General features: G+C 45.5%; 1 protein-coding gene across 2 annotated transcripts in view; it reads left to right on the forward strand.

Moving 5' to 3' along the window:
- The first annotated feature begins 1,649 nt into the window (after positions 1–1,649).
- The window catches only part of RTN4 (reticulon 4), a 40,494-nt gene continuing 22,864 nt past the window's right edge, over positions 1,650–19,279 (forward strand). Inside the window, exons 1-3 of one of the 2 annotated variants that reach the window (XM_030235615.2) lie at positions 1,650–2,213; positions 15,656–15,712; positions 16,511–18,946. In XM_030235615.2, coding sequence (XP_030091475.2) covers positions 1,763–2,213; positions 15,656–15,712; positions 16,511–18,946 — 2,944 coding nt within the window. In that variant the 5' untranslated portion in view covers positions 1,650–1,762. The remainder of the gene's footprint in view (positions 2,214–15,655; positions 15,713–16,510; positions 18,947–19,279) is intronic. The other variant, XM_030235616.2, reaches the window with a different exon arrangement.

The raw sequence follows: 19,279 nt of genomic DNA on the forward strand, positions 1-19,279 counted from the left end.
CTGGGACCCCTTGGAGCCCCTCCACTCTCTTATTGCCATCCCATGTTTCAGACAGTGACTGAAGCTGGTGGTTGAACCCCAGTTGGCAGCCCGCTCTTCCCTCTGCAGTGTGAGGCCCAGCTGCCCCTCAGTCCCTCTGTGTGCTCAGGTGCACTGAACTGATCCCACCTGGGAGCTTCTCCTGCTCCAGGCTGTCAGGCACTGCTGAATGGGACAGCCCAGGGAATGTCCATCCCTGCATCCATTGCACCTTACATGGCACAAGGGAAGTGCCAGGAGAGCTGCTTCTTCTTTTCCTCAACTTCTCGTGTCTCACTGAACTGGCAGCTGCTTGCTCTGAGTGTTCCCATGAACTAATCTCTTTATCCAGGAGAACAAATCATCTGTGGGTTAAAAACCCATCACAATGTTGGACTGGTGTTAAATATAGAATTATAAGGCCTTTTGGTCTTATTGAGGCAGCTGTGTGGGTGGAAATTGCATCCAAATAGAAGCTATTTTAGTTAATTTAAGTGTTGCCCTAAGGGCTTTGGCCAATGTTCCATCTGAGCAGAAAGCTGGAGACCACACCAGAGTCTAACACCAGACAGGTGCCAAGTTTTCTTCTGCTCTCCCTCTCCGATTTCCTTACCTCTTTCCATTCCTCTTTTTTCCCCCTTTTCTCTTTCCTTAAATTTCTTCTTCCCTTTTCCTTCCATCTTTTCTTTATCTCATTCCTTTTCCCTTCCATTTTTCCTCTTTCCTTCCCTTTTCCTTTCACGTTTTCCTATTTCCTTCCTTTTCCCTCTTCCCTTCCTTTTCCCATTTCATTTTTCTTTTCCTTTCCATTATTTCCCGCAGAATTTGTACAATTAAAATTCATACTCCAAAGAGATGATGAGATCTGTTCATGGGGCTGCCTTACACTAGCACGGGTGGTTAAACAGGTTTGCCTCTTCTGACAATGTCTCCTCTCTGGTTTTTTTCAGACATGGGAAGGTTTTGCATCATGTTTTGGTTAAAACTTCCATTCCCATCGGAGGAAGGCGCTGGCTGACTCCACTTCCCGCCCCAGGGGAATGTGCCTGCGGTGATCGGCGCGATGCCCAAGGAACAGGATCGATGCCCAAGGAACAGGATCGGGATCGGGACCGGGACGGCGCCTCAGTCTGCCCCGACCCGCAGTGCGGCGGCGCCCGGGATGCCTCGGGATCCTTCCGTCACAACCAGGGTGAGCGAAGCCGGGCTAGGGCGGATCGGTGCCCTGCGCCATCCGTACCCGGGAGCTCAGCCATCTCCTTTTCTATCTGGAAATCGCTGAGGGTTTCTGGCCGCTGTTTAAACAACAAAAAAAGAGAGAATGACATTACTTCTGGCAGAGGAGAGCGGTGAATCACGCCACGCGCTCCCAGGCTGTTTGTCACGGGGGAATGAAGGGGCCCCGGGCTGTGCCCCGTCTCCTTTGCCTCCCCACCCGCGTTCTCCACGCTGAACTTTACCCGACTTCTCAGCCCCTCTCCGCCGGCCCTTGGGCCCGCCCATCTGATGCATATTCATGACGGGACACGCCCGAGCCCGTCCTTCATTGGCTGTTCCTCGCTCTCTCCCGCTCCCATTGGCCGGCATCGCCGCCGCTCCGGGCGCTGGGCGGGGCGGCCGCTCCCGCGCCTCCCGGGCGGTGACTCACAGGGCGTGGAGTGCGGGTCCCGCAGCGGCGGTGGTAGCGCAGCCCGCGCCTCCCCCCGCTCCCGCACTACTCATTGTTCCGCCCGCTCCAGGCACCATGGACGAGCTGGACCAGTCGCCCCTGGTCTCCTCCTCCTCCGGGCCAGCCCGGCCGCAGCAGCCACAGTTTAACTACCAGTTCGTGCTCGACGACGAGAAGGAGGAGGAGGAAGAGGAGGAAGAGGAAGACGAGGACGAAGACTTCGACGAGCAGCTGGAGGTGATGGAGAGGAAGCCTGCCGCGGCTCCCGCCGCAGCCCCGCAAGAGCGGCCGCCACAGCTGCTGGACCTCGGTGGCCCCGCCGAGCCGCCCCGCCCCGCTGCTCCGGAGCCGCCGCAGCCCGACTGGAGCCCCCGGGGAGCTGTGTCCTCTTCCTCCTCTTCTGCCACGACGCCGTCCCCCGCGCAGGAGCAGGTCCCGGCCCCCGCCCGGCCCGCGCAGCCCCAGCCGCCCAAGCCCGAGCCTGCTGTTGTCCCCCGGAGCAGAGGGTCCTCCTCCGGCTCAGCTGGTGAGTGCTCCCGCCCCGGGCCCGGAGAGGGCGGTGGCCGGCAGGGGAGCTTCCACCCGAGCCGCTCCGGTCCTCGAGCCCCGCTGCCCCGCCGGGAGGTTCCCTTTGTCTGCCGGCCCTCGGCCGCCTCCTGCGGCATCGCTCCCTCCTCTCAGCCGCGCTCGGGCGCGGCCCCGCTCCCCGCGGCCCCGCCGCAGCTCATGCTGGAGAAAGGGCTCCCCCTCCCCTTTCTTAATTTTTTTCTTTTTTTTTTTTTAATTATAATTTCTTCTTTTTCCCTCCTCCTCCCCTCTGTGTTATGCTAATGGCGGGAGGGGGAAGCGCCGCCCCGGCCGCCGCCTCGCACATGGGCCGCCCGGGGGCGAGGCCGCCGCTGCCTCCTGGCAACGGCCGCGTCGCGGCGGGAGCGGGGGGCGAGCCCGGGGTACCGGCCGAGGCCAGAGACACCGGCCGTGTCTGGCATACCGGCTGAGCCCCGCGGGACGGCCCTGGCCTGGGTACCGGCCGAGTCCCGAGGGACCATCCGCGGCGTACTCGCGGCTCCGGCAGCTTCTCTCCCGGCGCAGAGCCCTCCCCTCGCCGCATTGTCCCAGGCACGGTTCCCCCCAGGGCGGCCCGGCACTGCGGGTTTGGGCGTGGGAGCGCGGGGGAGGAGGGAAGCATAAGATACTTGTAATCTTACTCATGTTTAACACAGCGCCTGGAGGGAGGGGCGAGGCGAGGGACTGCGGAGCCGGCAGCCCTCCACCTGGCCGGCGCGGCCCTTCGACCCGCAGCCTGCGGGGGGACGCCGCGCCCCGGCCGCGGCCCGCGGGGCTGAGCCCCCGAGAGGGAACCGGTGACCCAGGGAGGAATGTGTGGTAGCACAAAGGGAGGCCAGGCTGCTCGCTGCTCTAGGTGTGGCAGTCCTGGAGAAGAATGTCAGCCTCGCGTCCTGGATGGTCGCGGATTAGCCATGGCAGTCACCTGGGGCTTCTCCAAGGCGTCGCCCCGTAATGTGGGGGTTCGCCGGAGCACAGGGCTGTGGAGCGGAGGGCGTGTCACCCCCCAACAATTGCTGGTGCTGCCCGATTGCCAGAGCCCTTCTCAGGTCTAATCCGGGAGCTGACCCGCATGACTAATGCCTTGCATGCGGATTGCGAGTGTGCTTTGGCTCCACTTCCCCTTAATTCAAAGTAAAAGAGCTGACTTGAGGCCACTAAAACAGTGAAAAGAAACGAATTCAAGTGCCTTGAGATCGTCATGGTGTGTGCTTATCTTCATTGCTGTTGGGGTGTTGGTATGTTGTCAAGATGCAGGATTTCAATAATAACTAAACACCACAGTATGAGGGGCCATGATACTCAAGATCTAATTAAAAAAAAAGCATTTGGAACAATAATTTTTTAAAAGCCTGTTAAAACCTGAATTTAGTTTTTTTTCAGGGGAAGTTTCACAATGCATTTTATTTGCATGTGTGATAGGACTTTATGGTTACTTGTGCTGTTGTCTTTCACGAAGCCTACTTTGTTTTGTTCTTCTGGAAGCTCTCTATGTAGCAATATGCCAAGGAGATGAATTTTTTTTTTCTTTCCACCATTTGGAGGACAGATGATGACAAAAACTTGCAACAGACTGAAGAGGAGGGATTCTATATGATGGATGAACAGAATTTTTTCTAGGCGTGTTCTCTGAGTAGAGCTCTGGATGGTTTAAACAGAACTGAATGGAAGAAATAGGATCTACCAAATCATGTTGCTTTAAAAAGGAGGGATGAAAGTGTGTTTTCTGGAAGTGATTTGTTTTTTTTTTTTTTTTTCCCTCTCTGACCCCTGAAGGATAAGGCAAAAAGAGCGCAGTAATTCCTGAAATAGTTCTGTGTTAGAGACCTAACTGTGAGAATTGCGTAGTACAGCTGAGAAGTGGCATCAAGGAGTTATTTTAATTTGTCAGTGATGATTAATTTAGGGCTCTGAAGTAAGGACTGGCATCTGGGGGAGGCCTGGTTTCCAAAGACAAGGTGTTGTAACACAATGCTCATCTAATGATGAGTTGAAATATTAGAAGCTCTGTACTTGAAACTCCTGGATGAGAGCAAATTATGTTGATAAAAGCATTGCCAGGTTATCTCATGAGTACTTTGGCCTTCTCAGATGCAGGAGCACTTAGTTTCCATCATGTTAAATATCCATTTAAACATCAAATATTTGTTAGTTTTGCATTTAGCAGTGGGTGTTAAAACTGTCTGGGTCAAGATATTTGGCTTGGCTTCAAATGAGTTCACTCTCAGTCATGTTGGGAGACTTGCAAAATGAATTTGCTGCCTGCAACTGGTGGCGAGGTGGCCATGGCAGGGACAGCCACGTGGCCCTGTGGTTTGCTCTCTGCAGAGCTGTTGTCTCACTTTGAGCTCTGCTGTTTGAATTTAAGGTCTAACTGAAAAATTACAATTCACAGTCTAGAAATTTTGAAAAAAAATCTCTTCATATTTGAAATCTAATGCTTTCATTTATGAGGATTTGAGGCAAATAACTTTGAAATTGTGTTTCCAGGAGGAGGAGAGTATGGCCTGTAGCAGAGAATAGTAGGGCTTCTTTTTTCTGCAACAATTGGCCATGGTGCTGCCTTTTGGCAGTGGAACAATAGCAAAAATGTACTGCCTGCTTGATGGCCTATTGAGATGGATTTTATGTGTATATGGAGGTGTTTTTTAAAAAGAAAACCTTTGTAATTGCTTTTAGTTACACACTTAAGAGTATTCAGTATCATTGTGACATAATTATATATAATGCAAGTCTCTGACAGGGTAAGAACAGCCTACCTTCTGAAGAGCTAATATAAATATTTGCAGGAGGAGAAAACAAGAAGGAACTCTGCAGTCAAACTTGGGTTCTCCTGAATGATTTCTGAGGTTTTTGTACTTGCTGTTTTGTGAGTAGCAGAAACTACAGGTCTGGCAAGATTACTGCTTAAATCTTTTGTTTACCTGAATTTACATAGAGTGCAAAAAAAAAAAAAAAAAAAAAAAGCCAGAGGTAGTTATACATGGTCAAAGTAATGTCCCTTCTTTTTGGCTAGATGCCCAAAGTGAGAATAACCAGGGTACTATGATGAGTAGATACCACTTTGCTTCTTCAAGCCCTAGATTCTCCTGCAAAAGGAGGCTCATGCATCACTTTCCTAGAAGAGGCTGGTGTGTTTTGGAGTTAAGCTGCACTTATCAGAAGCCTGTACATGAAATCCACCAGACTGGCCCTAGGCCAGCATGCAGAGAGAATAAAGATGTTTCCTTGTATGTCTGTTGCCTTCAGCTGACCTGGGTTAAATACATATGCAAACGTTGTGGAGGGCCAGTTCGTTAATTAGTCTAGCTTTTCCATGTGCTTATGTAGGATTTTTCCTTAAATTCATTCATGCTGAGGAGAGGTCTCAGGAAGGTTTGCCAGACAGTGTCAAGCAGAGGTCAGTAGAGCTGCCTGGAGCTGTCCCTGGCCAGGCTGAGCCCAGCCGCAGGAGGTGCTGAATAAATGCAGATCTATACTTGCTCTGCTCAGCCCAGTGAGTGAACCTTTTACCCTGCTCATCCTGCGTTTGCATTTGATCCAAATTCTAAACCTGCATATTTGCTCCTCAGATTTCTTTCTGTTGTGCTGCTGTGTCTGCATGGACTCCTTCAGAGGAGTTGTGTGCATTTTAAGCACAGGATGCAGCATGACTTGGAAAATACCAGAGCTGTCCTTGAATGCTGTCACTGGTGACTTTCATTTGCACCCTTCATTTATTAAAATATGTACCCACTGATCTTCAGTGTTTCTCTGAGGTGCAAGACATTTTCTCTTCCCAAGTATAGTCAGCAAAGCTCCAAGGGAGCTGTTCATAACCTGGGTTATCTAACTTAGAATGTGATTTATTAGAAAAAAATCTGTAGAGAGGAGAATAATCAGCAATTTGACTGGTATTGCAAACCTTCATTTTCATGTTCCCATCTTGGTGAGTTCAACAAAGGATCATTTTATTTATTCACTTTTATTCAGTGTCATGTGCAGTGTCTAGCACTGGGACCTGCTTCTGTAGCTGAGCTGGTGTAAGAGTTCCAGAAGCCAAAGAGCCCTGACTTCTGGTAAGCAGAAGTGTGTGCAAGGATAGTCCTGCCAAGTTTAATGGTATGTTTGCCTTGTGTGTGTCCCTGGACTTGCTTTCCAGGATAAAACCACACAGCTTCCACCTACCCTGTAATGATGTAGCCCTCAGGGAAGTTTTGAATTGCACTGGGAGTTTTTCCCTTGGAGATGAAATCCTCCAAACCACAGTTTAGGAGACAGTGAAGAGCTGCTGTTTGTTTGCCTTCCTTCCCCTCCTCCCAGCCTGTACTTAAGGAAGTTTCCAGCATGGCCATGGAGTGACCACTGCCTTGTTGCATCACCACTGGTGGCCACAGAACCTCTTTCTTATCTCACAGATAACCACAAACAGCAGCCCTTGTGGAAGCTGAGGGGAATGTTCAGGATTCCCAGTCAGAGGTTTTCTCAAAGTTGCTGGGAAAGCAGATGTTGTGTTCATTTTGCTTCTTCTTCCTCCAGTGCCCAGGATTTTGGAGAGCACTCAGTCCAAGAGCCTGGCTACTTAGAAGGAGGCATTTAGGCATCAGTCTTCTTAACCTTGGAGCCCAGTTCCCATGCTGCTGGAATTCTGGGGGCTCTGGTGGTGGCCACACAGTTTAGAGAGGATTTTGAGGCTTTGTCTGCTTGTGGCCATGTCCATTCTGCCACACCCAGCTACTTGATGGCTCTCCTGTGATCCTGGCCTTTGTGCACTGGGAAGGAACAAAGGATGGTTAACCTTCAACTGGAGCACTTGGTGTGCTGGAGTTATATTTCTTTGTAACTTGGTGTGCTGAAGTTATATTTATTTTCTGTTAATATTTTGACAAAAGCTGCTTCTTTTTATTTGTGCTGGCATGTTTCTATAGTAACTATGAAACTCAGAAAAATTAGCAAAGCATAGTTCAATCTGAAAATGTCCTTTGGGTTCTAGTTTGGAGGCAAGGAAACAGTTCTTGGTCTTTTATTGGCTAGAAAATGGAAAGCAACTTGGAGCTTACAGGTAAATTATCTTAAGATATTCAGAAATGCTTATACATGAAGTAGGAGGAAAATTGTGTAACTCTCAAGCTGCTTTAGAAATGAAAGGAGGAAAAAAGAGCTATTATTGCCAAGTAAAAATAGTGAACTGTGAGACCTCAGTAAAAAAGTAATGTTTTAATGCAGTTTTAAAAAAAATTCTTTGTTTATGATCTAAAATAGAAATTGCTCCTGTGTATGCTTTGGAAACACTGCATATTTTCTACTTATTCTGCAGCCTCAGTTTTTAGGGCAGCATAGGACAGCCAGAACTGAGATCCTGCTCTCCAGACAGATGACATGCTTGGTGGATGGCTTTTTTAATTGGTCTTTCCATCAATAAGAACTATTACAACAGCAATAAAATAATGGTCTTATTAATATTCACAATGTCTGAGAAAATCAAATTATCTCAGTAGAATGTTTTTTATCTTTGAAATGGAAATAATCAATCTGCTGCCAACTGTAGCTGTCAAAATATGATGATTTTAAGTTAGGTTAGATTTTATGTTTTTTAAATTACAGATTTCCCCCATGATTTTAATGGGTTTGTTTCAATTTGTTGCTTTCTGATGAATAAAGAAAAAATACTTTCAGTTTTATCTCCCTTCTCAATGTAGAAGTATTGGGAATACCAGTTTAACCACCATGGTTTTACTGGGAGACTTCCTTTTTGTCTGAGAAGATACTCCCAGCTTCTACTGGCAGCTTTTTAATGAGCAGGGCAATCATGTCATCAGCTTCATCAGCTAGGGAGAATATGTTAGTTAAGATGTCTTCAAATGAGACACAAGACTGAGATAAATATAAACTTTCCTGTTGCCAGTTAAAAATGTTCTCAGTCTGTCAAAATCCTCCTGCTTATCCAGTCAGCACTGGTTTGTGACAGTTTTCCTTGAACCCTGCTCTCCCCTCTTTTCTGACAGGGGAGAAAATTCCTTAATGCCTGTATTCCTGTGTCCCCTGTGTGTGGCAGGGAAAGCAGTGCCAAGGAAAACAGACGAAAGAGCATGTGTGAGGCCTTGCAGAGCAGCTTGGAGCTCAGAACAGAAAGGAACTAGCGAGGAGAAAAATGTCACTGGTGGCAGAGAGGCTCCTTCTTTCATGGGCTTCAGCCAGGTCTGCTGGGGCTGCCTTCAGTCTGCTCAGAGAGATGATTTAAAGTGATTTAAACCCAAGGCTTCCTTTAATGATCACACTGATAGACAAGAAATTGGGGTTTCCTGTATGTTCTGTTTTAAATGACAAAAAATTGAAATGGTTGGGCAAAACCTGTATTGACCAAAATCTATTGTAGTGCTGTTGGTACCTGATCCCCTTGGGAGTCAGGAGGACATCAAGACTCTGAATCTTCACATTGCTTTTCCCCTTTAATTAAAAGATATTCTACAGATATTGATGGCTACACTGAGTCCATGTTCTTACTCCCTATATCTCATCCATCAGACATCTTATGCACCATTTTTTTTATTTTGCAGACTGTAAGCTCTTGTGTCAGAGGCTTGTCACACAAGGTAATGTGTTGGGAAGAGATGCCAAAAGAAATCAGTAGCATCTCGTCTCTATTCTTTAAAGATTATTTTAGCTAATAAATACATTCTTCTGCAATGATAAGGTTGCTCATCTAAATACTGCTTAATTTGTTTAATTGTGGGGAAAGCTGGGAAAAATCCATCTGTACAAATCAGTGAAAGGGAATCTTCTGATTGGTATAATCTCTAAAATTAAATTGGATAATGTCTGCATAATGATAGGATTTGCATGCCTCTTTAGACCTCCTGCCTTTGAATAAGTTCTGATGTAATTACTCTATTTTTCTGCTTTGTAGCACTGCCAGAACTCAAATTTTATTTTGTTATTTCAATTTATGGTAAAAGTGTCTGGGTCTGGTAAGGAAGAGTTACTTAGTTTTTAGAGGAATTATCTAGGGTTTTTTTTGGTTACAAATGTTGCCAATGACTCAGTAGTTGGATTTAAAGCTGTTTCTATCTGGACTCGTGTGTTTGCACTTGGCTAGATTGTTTCTTTCTGCTTCTTTTTAATCAATTGCATTGAAACAGTATAAATTGGTGTCTGTAAGTGCTGGAGCGGGGAATGCTCATGGTTTTGATGGTTCTGAATTAAGGTTTTGTTTTGCCATTAAACACATTTGATTTATATATTAAATATAGTTGTGATTGTCAAGTGGGCTGTGAACAGCTGGGGTTAATTGTGGCCACCTGACTTCAGTAAAGGGAGGCTTTGCCCACCACCTGATGCTAATTTGGGTAATAAAGCAGAGTTTCTGTGGTTGGAGCTGGTACCTTGCAGGGGGAAGGTACAGCCAAGGTGTGTGGTACTGAGCTGTGCCATTTACTCCTCCCTGAGCTTTGTGAGGGGAACAGAACAGGAGCAGAACAGTTTTCTCTTTGTTCCTGAGAGGATTTCATTTCCTCGTGGTGAGCTCTTGTGGATTGCTGGGCTGGGAAAGGTATGTGCATCCTGTTTCTGGGAATTCTGTGTGCTCATGCTGTTAGAGGAGTGAAGAGTCTCTTTGGAGCAGAACTGTGAGAATTTTTTCTGTTTAGTTTTGTTAACAAAAGATGTCTGATAAAATCCTGTCCCTGCTGTGAGGGGATGAGGAATGACACTAAGTGGATGAGGGACATTTAGCAGAAAGTGGCATTAGAGAACCACTTTTTGAAAGCTTTGGATCCTGTCACTGGGGCTACTGATCAAAATGGTTGCAAGGGTGCGGTGAGAATGGTGGCTGTGTCTGAAGTATTTAATGGCCTTTTAGAAACATCGTGGTGGTGGGTGGTGGGTTCTTAATTTGGCAGCCTGGGAATTGTAACAGGGAACGTTGTGACAGAGCCAGGATTAATGTCTCTTCCTTGTGTCCCTCTGTTGGTGCTTTGGTTGGCACTTGGGTGTTGCAGGGGAGTGGAACTGCCTTTCTTTTCCCTAAATGGCTAATCAAAAGGAGAAGAAATGCACACAGCTCACCTCTGTCCTGATGCTTTACAGTGTGTGTTGCTGGGCAGCTTGCCTCAAGTGGAGCTATTTTAAAAGAGAAGCTGTGAAATTGGACCATGTAAAACTGATATTGAAAAAAACTTTCATAAACCAAGTTTGATTATAGATTTCTGCTTAGACAACAAGGAAATGTTATTTGGTGGAGGCCTGTTTGCAGAAACAGACTATTTAAAATGCTCATTTGAACTTGTTTTCTTCATGCACTTCAAATAGTGCAGCCCAACTCTCCCTGCAGGTGATGCATGATTCCACTTTGCAGTAATTGCCTGAAATGACCTACAGCTGGGTTTGTTAATGATCAAAGGTCTTGGCTCCTTTTGTGATCCCAGCTGGGATGCTCTCAGGATGTCCAAAATGGAGCTCCATTTTCCCCCTGAAATCTTCAAGAACTCCCATCTTCTGTAGCAGCTTGCACACTTTGCTCCCAAGATTTCCAAATAGTTTCCTAAACTGGAAGCTTCTCTTTAAAAACTTAAACTAAAAAGAGCCAAATGAGAAAAACTAATGATTTGCTGTGGCTCTGCAGCCCGATCTAATGATGTGAAAAGGTGCTATTAATAGTCAATGTTCTTCATCTTGAATGGTTTAAATATTTGGTGAAATCCCGTATTTAGAACAATCACATCATAACAGGAGATGATTTAAATGGAGTTTGTGTAGGCAGCTACTTTTCTCAGGAAATACTTGTGAAGTTGTATGCCCTTGTTTTGTACTGCAGTAGGAAATTAGGCATCTGAGAACTTGAAATCATTAACTTTAAATGGCCACATGTGTTGCTAAACAGCTTGAGATAGAAATGCTGCTGGGGCAGCCTCCACTGTGGGCACATGAGCAACTTGGTTTGCATTGAAGGAACAATTTCTCTTTCATATCTGCCCTGGAGGGGTTGCTGCAAAAGAAACTTTTACATGACTTGTGAGTCATGTCACAGATGCCATTCCTCGGAGTATTAATTTTCCCCTGTTTTCCTTTATTGTTAAATATTTATGTTAACAGGAGAGGCCTTTCACAATGTCCCACTGTGGGAGGTCTGTAAGGTAAAAGCAGTCTCTGGCCTGTTAGTTGGTGTCTTGCTCATTTCCTAGGCTTGCAAAGGTGAAATGGATTCTTAAAGACTTCATTTTTACTAATTTTGTTTTAAGACTAGCAGGCATTTTCCAGCAATCTAATCCGGGAAGTGGTTTTTAAGCTCTGAAGGCTGAAACTGCCACCTAGCAGCCTAATGCAGTCTCCTGCCAAAGCTCAACTGGGCATCAGGTGAGGTTTGCTCAGTGTTTCTGTGGGTTTTGTCTGGTTTAATGCTGAGCTCATACACAAAAATAAGGAGAGCAGCAGAACAATAAAGCCATGTTAGCACAGTTCTGCTGCTGATTGGAAGGAGGCACACGGGAGCAGAGGGAAGGGTCCTTCACTTACACAGAGCCAGTGAGGAGGGACAGGAATTGTTCTGGCTCAGTTCTTATTTTCTCTGACTAGACTGAGGTTCTCTGCTTTCCTTTGGCAAGTATGTTTTTTGGGAAGAAAAGTGGCCATTTTCTCATAAATTGCTTTTCTTGGAATTGTCAGTTTACTTAGTTAATTTTAAACATTTTTCTCTGTTTCCCTGGAAATCTTTGCAGGTAACTTTCATTTCATTAGTTGTGTGAGAAATCTCCATTTATTTCTCTACTTTTTATCTGAGATTTTGGTATTTAAATTTTAAGTTTTATGCTGGTAATGTCATCATCTTGTAACATCAGCAGTTAGTGGGGAATCAGCAAAAATTAAAATGAGGGTTTAAAATTACACATCTTTGTCACGCTGGTGTCAGGTTCTTTATTTTTAAACAACACTGAAATCTGATTCTCTTTGAAGGACATTATGTTTTAGCTGAAATCAATGCAGTTTTAAAATATGAGACTTCATGCTAATGAAAGAAGCAACAGGGCTATTTGTGGGTGATTTGTTTTTTGGTTTTGGTGTTTTTTTAGGGAATATTTAATTTGCATAAATCTAAGAGAAAATTTACAGAATGTTTCTGGTTAAAAGTAGGCATGCAGTCAGGCTGAGTCTCTAAAGTTCTCTTTAAGAGCCATAGGAGTGCTTGAGTAACTCATAGAAAGTGGTACCACTCATAAATAAGAGGTCAGCCTTTATCTTGGCTGCAATGCTGAAAGTACTTTACTAACTTGCATCATGGTGAATTTTTGGCTCAAAGACTTTGGAGTAAGAAGTCTTTTCATGGAGATTGTGTTCATTTTGAGGTCTCATTCTTCTGTGTTTCATGAAACAAAATCTGTCTTCTGATGGAAGTGTTAACTGAGCAGTTCATCTTACTGAAGGAGTTTTAGTTTGGATTTGTAAAAATTTATGATTTGTTTTTAGTTATGATTTGTAAGAAGGTCATTTAGATTTTTTTCTCTATATATTTGGGTGAAGATTTTGTAGTGAAACTCACTTTGTATGTCAGGTTAGGTGTTTTGAATATCTACTTTTGCTTGACAATATTGTTGCTCAGAGCTTGATGCGTTCAGAAGTTTTTTTACTTGGTTCTGTTGTGTTGCTTGTTTGGTGGATGTTTTTTTGGTTTTTTTTTTTTTTTTTTGTCACCTAATTTCTGCCATGAGATGCAAATAGGAGAAGCCAACCCTGGTGAAGGATCCTAGAAGTGTCCTACTTACCCACAGAGCTGTGTTTCTGAGAGGTTTCTACCTCCACATGGGAGGGAGGTAGGGATGCTCCAGCAGTGTCACTGCTGGGAAAAATCCCTTTCACCATGTCACTTCAATTCCACTCTGCAGAGAGTCAGCACCGATGCTGCTGGGGAGTTGTCCTACTCCATTTTCCCTGCTTGTCTGGAGGTGTTACACAGGGCCCACAAGGGCAGGAAAAAGCCCTTGTATCTTTTTCCTTTCAGCAGGAAAAATGCCTTTCTGATGTGGGTGGAGGTAGAGTGGGTGGTTCTCCTTGGCTGGTTAGGAAACACTGCTTTTATGTAATCTCTTTTCACTCTCCAGCCATGTGTGGAAAATAAAGTTTGGGTGTGGACATAATATCCTTCCATTAAGAGAACCTGGGAATTCAGTGGCTGGCATAGGGATTTTATGGGACTGTGTTGGGTAAATGCAAGCCACACCTCAGGAGAGTTTTTGCCTCGTGCTGTCTTAAGGAAACACTGAAAAATGAGAGCACATGCTCTTAAACCCAGTGCCCTTCCCCAGAAATTGAAACCTCTGTCTCTGGGGTGGGAAAGTGTTCAAAAGATTTTAAATGTGGAATTTTTGGTACAGATTGCAGCTGGCCTTTGGATAGGAAGGGAGCAGCACCTTTCAGGGATGACTTGTGTGTTTTCCCCTTCACCTCCTTGCCCTCCAGGGGACTCTGCTGTGTTTGTTTGCCCTTCCTCCTGCATTTCCAGCACCTCCTCTCCACTACCTTGGTATTGCTTTCCCTGGAAGGCCCTTTTCTGTTGGGCTGTCAGGGTTTCTGTTCACAATCTGCTCCATCCTGCTTTTTCTCCTGCCCCAAAGTGCAGACCCCTTCCAATACACCTGGGCTGTGCTGCTCTGGGATGATCTGGAGGAGGGAGAGTGTGGTTTCAGCAAAGGTGTGGGCTGAGGAGCAGTCTCTGCTTGTGGAAAGGATCCTGGTGAGCCAGGGGACGTGGAGCCAAGCAGCTCCTGGAACAAAGGGCCTGTAGTGAGCGGCACTTGGTGTAGCAGTTCTGTGACTCTGTGTCACGTACCCATCAGCTGTCCTCCAGTGTGGTTTTTGTCCTTAAAAGCTTTGCCACCATTGAGCTGTGACACTGCTTCATTGTGCTCTAAATTTGGAATTGAGGTTTCTCTCTATATGGTCCTTAATCGAAAAATGTAATTTTTAGAGAACTGAGCAGAAATTCCTTTGGCCCAGCAGGAATTGAGGACCCTTCTGAATAGCAAGTCCTACACTCAGCTTTATTTCTTACTCTGTTTTCTCTTGTCTTCAGGTGATACTTATAATCCACAAAATACAGCAAGAGATAAATGTTCTGTGAAGCAAACCCAATGACTGTATATTGTGACAGGAAATGCAGGTTGTGGGGAGACTTGATTTTTGGAACCCTGCTGTTGGGATTAACTTGAACAAACCAGACAGGTCATGAATGTCTGCAAGTGGCATCACTTCTGCACAAGTCGTGGTTTAGTGCCAAAACACAGCTTAGCTTTATGCCCTGCCTGATTGGTTTATTATGTATGTGCTGCTGCAACTACCATGTTTCTCACCTCTTGCCTTTCACCTTTTAAAATCAATTGTTTCAATTGTTCTTTGCGTTTAATAATAATAATAAAAAAAACCAAGCCAAAAATATCCCCACCTCTTTTTCAATACTTGAATTTGTCCAGGCACATAGCAAAATTAAAGATTGTTTGTGTCTGTACTAAGAATAAAAATCAAAGTGCTATAATATAAATTTTGTTCCACTAATGCAATTGATGTAAATTGCAAATATTCTTTACCAGCCTCGATATGAAAACTTTTTGCACTTTTCAGGATGAAATAAATTTGCCTAAGTGGTGGTATTCTCACATCACTGTAAAGCCAACAGGCCATGATGGACCTGGGGAAAACACTGCTGGCACAGAAATCCAGAGAAGGACTGGTTTTGCTTTGCCTGTTTCCTCATGATGGCTGATACTGCAGCTTTGAGTGGAAATTGGAGAACTGGATTTGTCTTGGGAGATATTGGGCTTAAAGCAAACTCAGCAAAGCCAAATACACTCTTTGGATCATGCCAAAAAAGGCTTTAAAAATAACAGCCTCCTCTGGGGGCTTGTCTGTATAATGCCAAAAGGAAAAGAGTAAAGCCTAAAGCAAGTAGTATGGCCCAGTATGGCTGTGCCTGAGGAGTGCTGGGTTTGTGGGGTGTTTCAGAGCTTGCTTTAGTCATTTGAACTTTCACCAGTGTTTGGAGGAGTTTGTTGGGGCTGCTCTCACACACGTGTGGAGGTGTGAGGAGACCTTGGGTGGGGAGAGCTAAGTAAGTGTGCCACTGGCAATGGCAGGTGTAGCTGCCCAGTGGTGTGCAAGGTTGGGGAATGGAAATAAGAGTAGCTGCCAAGGTGTGTCTCACCCTGTGGTTGGTCGTTGGTTTGGAGGGTGGAGATCCCTCAGTAAAGATCCCATTGTGAATGGGGAAATCTGGGTGTGGGCTCTCCCAAATCACCGGGCTCTGATGATGGTGTTCCCTGGTTCTCTTGGGTGTTGGCTGTTGATCTGTTGGGTTTACTGGGAACTGACTCCTTGAGTGCTTTCTCCCCTCTTCACCCTGGCCCTTCCTCCTGCTGAGGTTATTTGTTTGTTTTTCAGATGAGACCCTTTTTGCTCTTCCTGCTACATCTGCGCCTCTGATGCACTCCTCTGCAGGCAAGTTCTTTCTGCTCCCCTTTGTCTGAGTACCTCCTGCCTTTCTGACCTCATTAACCCTTTCCCACTAGTTTGCTTCTACTAAAAGTCAGCATGGGTCCAAGAATAGCCTCTGTCACATTTTTCAGTTTGGACTTTTTGTTGATCTATTCCAGATTTTGATATGCATTCATTTGTTTACACGGTAAACTGTTTAATAAACAAGAATACAGCCATCTGTGAATTCTTGGACCCTTGATGGAGGAGAGAAGCTGGTACTGTTAACAGGTTAATACATCAGAGCATAGCTGCTTTACTGATTTAGCAGAAAGATTTAATCTATAGTAACTTTCTGCAGTATTTTAAAGAAGTAAAATTTCCACCTGCAGTATTGATTTAGTGGTTTTTATTAAGTACACCATCCACAAATTTTAAAAAAGGTGTGAAAAAAAGACTGCTGGCACATGTTTGTGCAATATGTTTATGCCCAAGCATCCACACACCCCCTGTCTCTGTCTCCCCTTGCCACCCTCCTGTTCTGGCTTTGTTAATATTGGCCCCTGTACTTGTCTGGCATCTTCAGCTTTACTGAGATCCTTGCACTGCATAAAGTTGCTGCTTCTTGAGCCTCTTGCTCACTTCTCTGCTAGAAGTGAAGTAGAATAGCTTTAAGTGATAGTGTGTATTAATGGCTCATAGTACCTACACTAGACCTTGGAAGAGCTTTTTAGTAGCTAAAATCATGTGAACCTGTTGAAAGTTTGCACTGATTTGAGAGCACTTGCATTCTCTAACTTTCCTTTCTATCCACGGTCACAGAGAAAGTTATGGAGTTGCAGGAGCAGCCAGGTAGCACTAAGGCGCTTGGGCAAGAGGATTTTACTGCAGTCCCGCTTGATCCTGCTCCTTCTCTTCCCTCCTTCTCTCCTCTCTCAGCTGATCCTTTTAAAGAGCACACAGCCTTTGGTAACCTCTCAGATGGATTCCCTGCAAGAGGCACTTGCAAAGAGAGCTCCAGTGAGGTTTATAAAGAACCTATGAAAAATGCCACAAACCCCTTTCTTGCAGAGGGAAATGATAAAGACATTTCTGAGATGAAATACTCACAACCCCCATTTGCTAAAGAAGCAGCAGCCATTTTATCTCCAGCTAAAGAAAAAACGCAGCTAGAGGGCCCTGAAGATTTACCTAACCTGGAGAAAACACCTGCAGAGCAGCTGAAAATGTCTCCAGAATCTCCCCAAGATTTATTTGACAGAAACGAGGAAGATCTCTTCTATAACAAAGACAAGTACAGAGGAGGTGGTGATCATGGTGAAAAAGGGATGCTGAAAGAAGACCCTCTTAAGAGGGAAGAATATGCAGACTTCAAACCATTTGAGCCAATATGGGAAGTCAAAGGTGCTAGTCACGGACTGAGCAGCATGAGAGAGGATGTTGGAAGTAAGATAGATGCCAAGCTGGAGAGCAGTTTGGATGACAAGTATGGCGTGGGTAAGCTGACTGTGCAGAAGGATTACGAAAGAGACAGTGAAGGCAGTGCTGAAGAGCCTTCTTTCCCAAGCACCCCAGAAGCTGTAAAAGAACCTTACATCACTTGTACTAAATTTGACTCCTCTCCAAGTCCTGGTGGTAACAAAGGCAAATCTCTTTCCCCACTAGAGGAAGGCATTTCAGAAAATAGAACTGACGATGAGAAAAAAATTGCAGAACTGAAAGCTCAGACGGGCCCTGACCAAGGCGATTTTGCTGCTGGAGCAGGTGGGCAGGAAGGGCAGGGAGCTGACTCTGCTAAAGCACAGGGGGTCCCACCAGCGCTGCCCGAGAGTGCCACAAACATGCCCGAGGGTCTCACTCCTGACCTGGTGCAGGAGGCCTACGAGATGCACGATGCAGCCTGCACAAAGCTGGCTTATGAAACCAAGATTGATTTAGTGCAAACCTCTGAGGCGGCGCAGGAGACTCTGAAACCCACAGCGCAAATCTGCCCCTCCTTCGAGGGCTCGGAGGCTGCTCCGTCACCCATATTGCCGGATATTGTTATGGAAGCCCCACTAAGCACCGGCACTGCTGGGGCAGAAGCATCTGCTGTGCAGCTGGAAGCTTCCCCACTAGAAACATTTATGCCCACTGCCAAGTATGAGAATGTAAAAGAGGCTGAAAAACCTCCAGTGTACCAAGAGGCAGTGAATGTACCGCTGACACAGGCCCAGGAAGCAAAGGAGACTTTGGCGTTTAAGCAACCTGATGATGAGAGTGGCAGCACTCCTGAAGATCTGGAGACTCCTTATATATCTATTGCATGTGACTTAATTAAGGGAACAAAGGTCTCTGGTGAATCTCCTTCTCCATCTTTCACAGAGTATTCAAAGATGGTAACAGAAAGCATTTCTCAGGATGTGCCTGAAGACAAGGAACTAGATGGAACCCCGTCTCCACAGTTTGGAAAAGCTGGCCTGTTTAATAGCCAAATGATATCTGACTTTGCTGAGGAAGCAAGTGAAGATCCATCTGTCCTCTTAAAAAGTAAATCCACTGAGAGTATTGCAACTGATGAAGAACCTGAGGAGGAAGGACTGGTGGATTCAGTAGCTGCCACAGGCAAGCCTTATCTAGAGTCATTCCAACCCGAGCTGGACTCTTCCAAAATTGTTGCTGCTCCACCATCTGAGCCAATACCTGCAAAAATAGCCAAGGCAGATAAGATTCCTCTTCAAATGGAAGAGCTGGATGCTTTGGCTTATTCAGCTGATGTATCTGTTGCTATGGAACCAAAAACAGGAGATGACAAAGCTCTCTCACCCATGGAGTCTTCCCCAGTCTCAGTGGAAGAAGACTTTGTGATGTTAGGTCATCCTAAAGCTGTTCCTGAGTTTGTGACAGAAGCCACTGACCAAGAAACACTGCACAAAGATGAAGGTGAAGACTTCAGTAAGGTGATCCAGGGTGAGAAGCAGTTGCCTTGCCCAGAGCTGCCCTGTGATCTGTCTGTGAAGAATGTAGAAGTAAAAGCTGAGGAAGATAGCAATGCCTTGAAAAAGTCTTTGGAGGCTGTGAGAAGTGACAGAGAAGTGCCTGAAGTATCCACCATGTCCTTACCAGCCACAGATACCTCACCTTTATCTGCTGAAAAAGAGATAGTCAGTGTAGTAAAACCAGGAGCTTTTGAGAAGGAAGCTGAGAAAGAAGCTGCTTCTGTTAAAGAAAAGAAAAAACCTACTGCTGTATTTTCAGCAAAGCTGAATAAGTCTTCAGGTAATCTGTGTATGCTGTCTTGCAGTTTGCTGATCTGTATAATTCTTTAGCTAAACTTAAGCATGCCTTGACTTATTCTTTTTAAATCACTTTCTGTAAACTTCTCTGTAGGCTAAGGGTAACAGAAAATGTCAGTGCCTGCACTTGTACCTTTTTCATATTCTGATTGCTTTAGTACCTTTTTTCTGTTTATCAGGGACGGACTCAACATCTCCAGGTTTCTCCTCCAGCTCTGCTGCTCATGGTCTGTTGATGCAGAAATAAGTGACTGCTCACTGCAGGCCCCCTTCCATGGCTGTCCCCAGGCTGGGCATGGCATGGCCTCCCAAACTC

The sequence above is a fragment of the Serinus canaria genome, chromosome 3, assembly GCF_022539315.1.
Source record: "Serinus canaria isolate serCan28SL12 chromosome 3, serCan2020, whole genome shotgun sequence".
Taxonomy (NCBI): domain Eukaryota; kingdom Metazoa; phylum Chordata; class Aves; order Passeriformes; family Fringillidae; genus Serinus; species Serinus canaria.